Source organism: Pygoscelis adeliae, unplaced genomic scaffold, assembly GCF_000699105.1.
Source record: "Pygoscelis adeliae isolate BGI_AS28 unplaced genomic scaffold, ASM69910v1 Scaffold85, whole genome shotgun sequence".
Taxonomy (NCBI): Eukaryota; Metazoa; Chordata; class Aves; order Sphenisciformes; family Spheniscidae; genus Pygoscelis; species Pygoscelis adeliae.
Genome location: NW_008824900.1, coordinates 6,322,789 through 6,333,485, shown reverse-complemented (window position 1 = coordinate 6,333,485; position 10,697 = coordinate 6,322,789). Strand labels below are relative to the sequence as shown.

The following is a 10,697-nucleotide window of genomic DNA, read 5'->3' as shown; positions in this document are numbered from 1 at the left end:
AAGACTAGGTAAAGCCACTTCTTCATTAGTGACTGCCCACATTACTGACATTATTCCATAAAAGTCATCCTTAGGAAATCACAAGCTGAAATCCTCTTAAAAAGAAAAAAGTTAAAATAATTTCAAGTACTTCAACAATAAAATATCTTTCACTTTGAAATGAATACCACTTCTATCTTGAGAAGAATTATGGTACCAAAAAGCCTATACTGTTATTCTTCCTGATTATTTTCAAGTATCTTTTGGATTCTAAAGTTTAAACTTAGCTTCAGTAAAACACCTATGGTTCTACTTCTGCCTCACGTTATGGTGTTAAATAACCTTCTAACTTTTGCCCCTCTCAAAAGTGTAAGAGAAAGAAGATAATGTACCAGTTACCCAAGTTTGAGTGAGGTTCATGTACCTGCTCAGTTTAAGGGGGTTTATTCCATAAGAATCAGAATAGCTCTTAGGAAGTCAAGCTAGTTTTAGGATTACATACCTACCCTGACAGCAGTAGGAATTCTAATAATCATATACAACCCTACAACACATAATCATGACCATTTTGCTTAATCTGAAGATTGATAGGGTGAGAAGGCAGATCTAATTACAATAGAATAACAAATACTGAGGGAATTTTATACAGAAATCAGTATTAATAATCTTAACAGAGATTCTTTGGAAAAAGAGCTATTTAAGTCATAGTTCTAGCCCTGTGGCATTCTTTCCATGTGTACCAAATTTACCTCCCCCTAGGGCCCAAGATGTAATTAACTCCTACAAAATGAGTTTGTGAACAAGTTTCTGTTATCTTCTCTGCATCCCTCCTGCCAAGACTTTGGTTTGATAGTATTCAGATATTTGCTTATTAGCTGCTATTCTTCCCAGTAATGCTGATCTTAAGGGCTCATATGAAAGTGTAAGTTACATTATTACCCTCATCCTACCAAACACGCATACAAATATAGTGATTTCTATAAGCATGGCAGAAGGCTTACAGATCAGCTACAGGCATAAATTAGTCTATGTTTTTTCTAGACAGATGGTATTTTTCTGCTGTATTTATCTGTCCATGGAAATTAATTTTTCACCAAGAGCTCAATATTGTTCAAAACATGACCCTGTTGAAGTTACTAACACATTGAATATATCTAAATTTGATTCTTTTTTAAAAGAGAACCCAGCCATATAAATCAGAGTAGAAGTTAATGTAGTTTCTAAATTTTTCCTCTCTTGCAAAAGGAGTAGTTCAGCAGACTTTTTTGGGGGGAAAGAAAGGCACTTTTGCTTCAGTAGAGTAGTAAGTTGCAATGTAGCTGCACTAAGTTGTTTCACTGCAGTTTTCGTTTCTAACACTTACTGCAGTCTTGAAAGACTTGCTTCCTGACTCCAGTTTCTCTCTGTGAGTAACATGAGTTAGTTCCCACTTCAATACAAACATGGAAAACAAATGAGCAACATAGAATCAATTCTAGTTGAAACAACCACACTGTGTGCTACTAGAGAAAATATTTTGGTAGTATATTTATTAAACCTTTCAAATAAAAGCAAAGACTCCTTGCAGAAGCTTGTCCTTAATCTAATTAAGAATTTAGTTTTAACTCTTGCAGCAAATTTTAATAATAAAACAGAATACTTCTGTTTTTAAATGAGAATGTTGATATTTTGAAAGTTATCGACTTCCTCGTCCCTTCTAGCCTCCATACAGCCACTCTGCCCTCAGTACTTCTAAAAAGAACACGAACCCGCTCACATTAATGATAGCCAATTTTTTTTGTGTATTAGCCTCCACAAAGCACTTAATGCAAGGATACATGAGCCATGTAAAGAAAGAACTGTTTGTGTTTCTTGAAGTGCTTCAAGACCTTAGATATGTCTTGACAATTCCACACTTCAACATATTATTATTCTACACTCTTAAAAGAGAAAAAGTTAACAGATTTTTCTATTAAAAAACCTCAAAAGCTTAGCTAAAGACAAATAGTACTACTGAAAATGTTGCACAAGGATTTAACCAAAGTCCCCTTTTAAATTCAGAATTATGGGGCTCCTGATAGAACTTGTGGTAATACAGCTTTATTATAAGACTGATAATTTTACTAGCCATACCATAAATGGCTTTTATAGTTCATTCCTCCGTTCTTTCCACCTTCAATTTTTAAATAAAATAAAGATTGTAAGGTCAAAGATACAGTACCTTAAATAATTGTTTAGACGTCTATTAAACTTTTCACCTTCTATTTCTAAAGTCAGTCAGAATAAATATTACAGGAATAAAAACGGTTGGTCTACAAGAATTTATACATAAACATACCAGATTTGCTTTAGTCTCTTGATGGTCATTCCCAGAAATGCCCTTACAAAGGCTCAGATGTGACTACTGCACACCAGCTGTTCATGAAAGACTGAACTTAGTACTCACCCATGTGCCTTGCAGAGCTAAACGAGCTAACCCTCGGGGAGGTGTTTTCCATCCTAGCTGCTTCTGCCAGCATAGAAAAGTCAGTTATCTTTGTTACAAGAGCATTTATACTAAGGACATGAAGTGGTGATTTGGTCCTTACAGCTTGCCAGTTGAAATCAGTTAATTGAAAACAACTGTGTTTCACACCTGATTTGATTCTGTAACGCATCAGCAATAGGCACAGTTTCAAGTTGAATGAATGTTAGTTTTTCATATTTCCTCCTTTCTTGATTAGCAAAGTGGCAGCTCTTCCCAGGTCTCTTAAACAAGCAAGACAAACATTACTAAGAAATAGTTTCCTGAATAAACATAACAAACTTGCCTCCATCATTCAACACTGATCTTCAATACATACAGTCTGCTCAGAAGTTGAGAACTGTACCTCCCTGTAACGATGGTAACTTACTGCTTCTGAGCAAGGGTAACTACCGCAAATGTCTCCAAGTGAAGATCTGCAATAGCTACATCAAATTATTACCCACTGATTTTCTGAACTGTAAATATATTTTTTTTTTTTAATAAAAGAGTACATTACTCATAGGAAGAGTAAAAATCACATCAGTAGTGTTACGTCTTATTTAACTGTTAGAATCTTGGATACTCTGCAAGGTGAAAGGAACAAATTCTGCTATATAGTATATTATATATAGATATACTTTTTCCCCAACAAGTTACTTTGTAGCTGTGTCAATCAGATGCTTTACAGGTCTTACCTAGCTGTACAAATTCCAGTGCTGCTATCAAAGACTAACTACTGCAGTCCCAACACAGATTGGCTCAAGGTGCTGCAGAATGTCAAGGCAGTACTTGTTAATATTTTCAACATAAAGGATGTGTTTTTCCAGCACCTACAAGGTAGTATGGTTGACTATCAATTACTCATACGGAAGTTATGATCTTCATTTCATAATTTTCAGCACATCTACAAATTAGGAAACATTTTAACATGAATTATTAGATACAAGAACACATTTCCAGAAAGGAGGCGAGTTCTGTATCTATTCTCTTACTTTGCTGTTATGGAACTGAAGTAATATTTTGCAGCCCAGACTAGAAAGTGATGGGATTATTTTTGGACAAGATCAGATCTTTTTGTTAGCATGGATGTAGATTAATTTGTTTCTTGATTAAAAAAAATGTTTATGGCAGACTAGACGAAGAGGTCACAGGTTACAGAAAGTTGACACCATGGATCAAGCAGAATCTTTTCATATTCTTTAGTGTTTCTTTTACCACTTTTTATTTAGCACCCAATTACTTTCTAGGTAGCAAATCTATTGATATGGGATGTCCTAAATAGGAAACGGGATATTTTTTTTGAACTCTGCAAATTAGACTGGTTACATACTGTTGATTAATCTTCTTGTCTCTTATGACCTTTTTCCTATTTGGATTTGACTAAAATACTGCTAATAAAGATTTTTACCCCAAGGAATTTTCATCACAAATCTGCCTTGTATTCTCACTCTGAGAAGGATGTGAAGTAATCATACAGAGGACAACAATTTAGTTATTCTGTAAAATTTCAAATACGTAACCTTTCAGTTCTGCAGTGTGTATTTTTCATGCCTTTATGGGGCTGGTGGTCTTAGCTGGCTCACCGGAAGTTCATACAGCCTTTGGTGTTTTTCAGATGGAAGAAACAACAGTATTGTGACCAGCATGCAGGGATACCCTCAATTGTTCTGGTAGCAGAAATAAAGCCCAAAAGTGAAGGTAAGGAGATTTTTCTTGATGTCATAAAGTATAAATGGCCAAAGCATACAACGATAAAAGTAAAATTGTCTGTGCTTTTCTTTTTTTTTTTTTTAAACACACGAATACCCTAGGTAAAAATAGCTAAAAAAGACATTAAGTTTGGCTTGTTAAAAGCTGCTAAGTTAAATATCTGGAATAAGATCAATAGATGTCAACCTGTTTTCATTATATTGAACAATTTACAAAAAAATGGTAGCAGCTATTTCACATTTTAAATCACATGTTAAATAGATTGCATGCATCTTGCTTTAGCCTTTGTCTGTTCCAGTACTAAGCTATGCTTCAGGAAGATGTCACTTATAAAATATTTCTCAGCTTTTTTTCCTGGAACAGTCCCCTCCCTGCCCTTTGACACTTAAAGAATTTTTCGTTTTCATTAAAAATGCTTTTAGTTTGGGCCACGAAGAGAGAAAAGGTAAGAAATAGAGCCAATTAAGATTGTGACTTTATTTGTTTGAGCTCGTCAGTTAGAAGGAAACACAAATGAATCATTACAAGTCTCAGTGAAAAAAGCTCTTGGGATCAGATTTTCTTAATAAGGTATTTTACTTCATCAATATATTTGTTTACTAAAAAGACACCACTGAATGACTATGTAAAATGCATTACAACAGACAACATTCATGCTGACTGTAGCCTGCGCACTTTCTTGGGTGCTTGCTTTGGTGCTTTTGAAGACTTCTTGGCTGACTGTATTGATTTGCCAGCTTTAGGTGTTGCAAAAGACTTTGCTTCAGGCTTTTTGGGAGTCTTTTTAATCTCTTTTTCTTTTATTGCTTCCTCTGGCATGCTGAGCTGCTTGGCTTTTTTCTGTTTTCGTGATGTCTGCAAGTCTGCACACTCTTCTGTAACTTTATGTTTTGTTTTTGGAGTCTCCAGACCTAGAGGTTGTTTCTTTCTCTTACCGAGGGGTGTTTTAGTTTTCTCGCCCAGGTTGACGCCTTTTTCTGGACTTAGTTCCATTTTCTGTATTTAAGACACACAAAAGAATTACCCTTCCACTAAAGAAACATCTTTACTCTTTTTCAAGAGGAAGGATCAATGAAAACTATTATAAATGACAAATGCTTTTGTCAATTGAACTGTGCCCCAGCCCAAATAACCTGTTTACATTTCAGTCTGGAAGCAGAGGATTAAACAGAGAACTAAATCATGAAAATAATGAAAAAATAACAAAATAGTAAGAAAGTAAATAGATATAACAGATGCAAGGATCCTCTTGGCCAGTCAAGTCACTGACCTCTGCTGGCAGAGCTTTAAACCACAGTCCTCTTCTTGCTGCGTTTCCAGGCTTAACAGATTGAATAGAGATCAGCTCTATTTGAAGTCCAGCTGCACACAAACTGACTGCACTCTTATTTGTGCACTAGGCCTAGCATTCCCTGAAGTTCATCACATGTTCCCAAATGGCCCTCATGAAAGAAGGCTGCTGTCATCAGAACAATTCATACAACCCAACTCTAGCTGTATCTATCCCAGGTTTCTGGAAACAGGGCTCTGGCAATCACATCACGTGAGCTAATCTAGACATGTTGCATGAAAGCAGCTTGAAGCAAGCTCTACGATTTTTTTTTTTTGGTGGGCCTGCACATAATCACAGTTTTAGTTTGTACCTCCTCATCCCTGAAGAGATACATCGTTAAGAGTTTAAGGATATGCTCCAATCATGAATGCGGTATAACTAAGTTGAATTTATAAGTGCTATTGTTTTATTCATCCAAATCTCTTTCCCAGATATTTGTTAAACATGAGTATTATTAGCCTGGTTGTTTTGCAGACATGTTAATGACATGATCCACATCATCTCCAATACTGGCAACAGTAGTGGGTACAGTATTTCATGCAAGCTGCTAGCTCTCAATTTATATTATGTGATTGTTAATGTTGCATATTACTATCCTAGAGAATTTAATTTGATTTTCCTCAAGTTTTGCACTCCAGGCAGAAAGTGACACATTAAAATTTAATTTTATAAGAAATTTTGAATTAAAAATTTTATTATTTAATTGATTAAGTATTAAGCTGTTTCTCAATCATTTACCCTTTCTTCTGACTTCAGGCTTGTTATTCGACCTAGACAAAATTGCTGCTATTCAGAAAAATACGTAAAAGGATGATAACCACTGGCTTCCTTTGTCTGTACGAGGGGTTAACTAAAAAACAAAAACCCTCAAAACAAACCAAAAAAACCCCTAACAAACCATCTCCCCAAGGCATCCCTCCCCACATACACTCAACTCTTGCTTTCATGATACATTCACAGAAAATCCAGTTCACTTCAAGTGTGTTAACCCACACTGTTCCCTAAAGAGCAATGGACAATTTAAACAGTTCAAAATCTTTAGTTTTAACTGAAATGTGAGTTTCTCAGTATTATTAAACAATTACCTTCAGCTCAGCTAAGCTGGTTGTTTGCAGAGGCACCAGTTGTGGAATTTCTTCATCATCATAATCATCACGATCACCTGGTTCTTGGACTACTTCTACTTTTTCTTTTATCGCAAGCTCCTTGGTAGCACCAGCAGCAGTTTCAGTTGTCAAAGTGACTCGACTTGAATTCAGTTTTTTAGCTGCCTTCTTCGGTTTCTTGTTCTTTCCCTTCTAGAATTAATTGGAAGTACATCTCAGACAAATCCCCATAACATTTCTAAATGTATAATAATTGTTTTAATATGGTTAAAAATAAGATGGTCTGGCAACATTAATTTAAATATTGCTCTTTAATAGACCTGGACTAGTCCACCATATGTAAAATATGAAAAAATGCATTACTTACAGAAGTTTATTATAAATAGCTCATAAGTAAACAATAATAATGTCACAATTACAGTCTTCAAGTTGAATATATATGCTCCAAATTTATTTTAGACAAAAGAACATAATAAGCAGAACTCAGTACAAAGGAATAGCTGATTATTTTCTTTTTTTAAAAAAGTAGGTGAGCCCCCCCTCCTACATACAAATATATGAGCTTGTGAATTATTCAGATGCCACCGATTAGCCAACAAATAACGGATGCATAGTCTGAATCCATGTATATGTTAATGACTGTATTTTCAGAAGGCAAATACAAATAAACAATACAAGCAAAAGTTCTGAGAATGAATCTCACCTCCCTACAGTTTAGGACTAGAAACACTTCATTTACTTATTTCCAGTTTGCTTTACTACCGATCAGGGAGTTGCCATGATATCATTAGTATTACTGAGTATTTGAAGCACTTAGAGTCAGGAGCGCCTAACTCATTTGTAGCCATAAGTGTCTGGGATCAACTGCTAAAACATTTAAACCCAACACATCAGACACTGTAAAAGGAGCCATAAGAGGAAGCCAAAGAACTAGTTGTTCAAACTTTCCATAAAAACAAACTGGAACAATTTTTTCTTTACCTTTACTTCCTTTTTTTTGAGAGGTGGCTGTCTGTCAAGTTCATCCAAGTTGGAGATATTTGCAGTAAAAATCGGAAGTGCAACTGATTTAAGTGTTTTGAGGTGAAGAATTTTTACGTTTTTCCAATTCTGCAACAACAAAACCAGTATATTATGTAAAAATAACAAAGCTGAATTATGAACTGACTTGGCTTTAATGCAGTCAATCAGCAGTACCTTTGGTAACTTCTTAGCAATCACCTCAGCTGCTGCAATGATATTGTCTAGTATCTCATCAGCTTTCATTCCAGTGTGACCTATACGTGCTGTACTGAAAGAAGTGAAGAGTAAATATTTATGTGTGGGCAAATAAACATACTTCGAGTTAGTTGTTCTTAGGCATACCCAGCAATGAAAAAAACCCCACTTATCTGCAATTATCTCAACTTTCATAAAGGATGGCTGGCTATTGCAGAAGTCTTTTGTAATGACAGTCAGAACAGATTTACCTATATTCACCTTTCTGTATTGGGATATGCAACTTCTGCCTTATATTACTAAGCGTATTACCAATTTAGATCCTTTTAGATGCACAATAAGAAGTCTTACAAGAATAGAATATTTTGAAGCATTTTTTATCTAATTTAACAGTAGTATTTTTCTAAGATTGCACATGCCGTTTGACAGAGACAGTTGCCTAGAAATTCCTCAGGTATAAGGAAAAAGAGACAAAAGGTAAAACTTTACAGTAAAACTTCTCTTAGTAAGTAGAATTACTCATTTCTTTATACAGGTTAAGGTTCAAAATGGCCCATACCTGTAATAGTGACCCTTAACCTCTTTTATTCATATATTAATGGAACAAAAATAACTCACGTAAGATTCCTACAGTTAAGGTACAACCGTCCTTCAAGTGAAGTATTAATCTACTCATAACTTACTAACAGCACCCTTTGTTGGTAACTGGGAGCGTAGTCCCCTGGATATGTTTTTGTAGTTCCTTAGCAAGATTTCTGGCTTTCAGGTTTACAGATAAAGGTGCCCTAAAAAAGAAAGACGGGAAATTAAAAAAAAAAAAACAACCCACCTCAAAACAAACAAACCAAAAACACCCCACCCCCCAAAAAAAACCCCAACCAACCAAAACTTGACTAAGAAGAATCTCATCTTTAAAAAGGTAATGCAACATGGATATACACAATTTAAAGACCTACTTTTTCCTTTCATAGAAGTGTTTTCCTAGATGTGAGGGCAACAGCCTTCTAATTCGGTCATCAGACAGAAAGAGATCAAATCTGTTCAGGAGGCGACGCTTTGCTTCAAATAGTTTATACTCTTTTTTAAGAGTTTTGTATGAGATGATCTGCAATGCAAGTAACAGTTTAGTCCCCACTGCTGAAAACACAGCCTAGAGTACTTCTTAGAACTGCACAGAATTAACTTGCATAACTGATAGACTATCATGGTGCATTATTTTAGGATGCTGAAGACAATCAATAGAAAGACGATACAGTACTTTTTGTTTTGAGAATCAAACAAAAAGGATCTCTTGCATAGTAACTGCGAAATCACCAAACAGAACTTGAGCACGTGGTAACATCTAAATCAAGGTTAAATACAACAATAAAATTATTTTCTAGTTTTATCACTAGTAGCGTAAACAATCCAATCTAGCTGCAAAGAACTCAAATATTCTTTTACATTGTGAGGTTTTTCCAGTTGGTTACTCAAACTAAATATTGAGCATCCATCTAGCAATTACATCTGATTGCTAAAGATCCTGTTTCAAACTGAAGAAATTATTCTGTGTAAATTTTGAAGTTTAGAAAAACTACAGTTCGAATAGTCAGAAAAATCTTACTAGAGATCATTAACTCAGAACCATTGAGATTAGAACATTAAACAGCAGAACACAACAACTACTTTCCCTTTTTGTTGGTACAAGAGGAAAGAAATGACAGCACTGTACTATACCATCATATAGCTTTCTTACCTGGCTAACACTTCTGATCCCATTCTGGATTAAAAGTTTCCTGTACAGATTTTCAGTCTGTTCTGCTGATAAATTTGGTTCATCCTTTGTGAACAGGCAAACCTCAGCTGTTTCTGGTCGAATGCCATGGGGCAGTGGTCTACAACGAGAATATGAGATGGGCAGGGAACGTCTAAGAGGAGAGACTTTTTTTCCAGAACTCAGTCTACACTGAGAGATCATTACCCCTTAACAAGTGCTACAGGGATGCTATGTGTCTAGATTCTGTTCTTTGTTAACTACTAAATGTCCTCAGTGGAACCTATACTTTTTAAAGCACACAGAACTATAGAAGTTAAACAACCGTACACCACGGCTCCAGTCAGATATACCGCTGAATCCACCTGTCCTGCCAGGAGCCGTTATTACCACAGAGGTCCTGGGAGGACGAACATCCATTCTCCTCTCTTTACACCATGGCTGCACCCAGTCATTAGACGAGTCGTCGTAGTACCGGGGGCCAGATAAATACACGTGAACTTTCTCAATATAACATAGCTACGGTTTAAAAGAAAACTTACAATTCATATTCGGTTTTGGGTATCACAAGAAAAAAGAAGGGGTCCTTCTCGTGATTTGGTGGTGGGTTAAGACAAAGAAGAGGTTGACTTCTCTTCTTGAGCTTCAGGATTGAAAGGCACATGCCTCGTAACTGGCAACCCACAAACCCAGTATTCTCTGCGTGCATAAAGCAGGCGCAGCCGAGCTTCCAGTTACACCAAAAGCGGGGGCAAAGCAGTGCTCTGACCCGACAGTTCTCGCTCACGGCACGGGAGCTGCCAGGACAGGGCCGCGGCAGCCAAATCCCTGAAGCGCACAATCGGCAAAGAGCTCTCTTCCAAGTCAAAGGACACGAGCAACCCCGGTGACTACGCGGCCGAGGGTGAACGTCTTACATTCTGATGACCCGTGCCGCCCGCGGGACCTTCCAGACCGTCACCAGGAGGTGGACGTTCTCACTCTCGTTGAGGAGCAGCGCGTCTCCCTTGGCCTTGCTTCTGGCGAAAGCCAGGAGGGCCTCCACCGCCTTCTTCACCTGCAACGGCACGACAGCGGCAGCAGCCGGAATTAAAGCCCGGCCCGGCCCGGCCC

At 36.8% G+C, this 10,697-nt stretch overlaps 1 protein-coding gene across 1 annotated transcript in view; it reads right to left on the bottom strand.

Moving 5' to 3' along the window:
- Nucleotides 1–4,629: 4,629 nt before the first annotated feature.
- The window catches only part of RSL1D1 (ribosomal L1 domain containing 1), a 7,297-nt gene continuing 1,229 nt past the window's right edge, over nt 4,630–10,697 (bottom strand). The window contains exons 2-9 of the mRNA XM_009324817.1: nt 10,502–10,641; nt 9,567–9,705; nt 8,788–8,936; nt 8,515–8,616; nt 7,811–7,904; nt 7,595–7,723; nt 6,593–6,805; nt 4,630–5,170 (exon numbers count right to left, since the gene is read on the bottom strand). Of these exons, the coding sequence (XP_009323092.1) occupies nt 4,826–5,170; nt 6,593–6,805; nt 7,595–7,723; nt 7,811–7,904; nt 8,515–8,616; nt 8,788–8,936; nt 9,567–9,705; nt 10,502–10,641 (1,311 nt within the window). The 3' untranslated portion in view covers nt 4,630–4,825. The remainder of the gene's footprint in view (nt 5,171–6,592; nt 6,806–7,594; nt 7,724–7,810; nt 7,905–8,514; nt 8,617–8,787; nt 8,937–9,566; nt 9,706–10,501; nt 10,642–10,697) is intronic.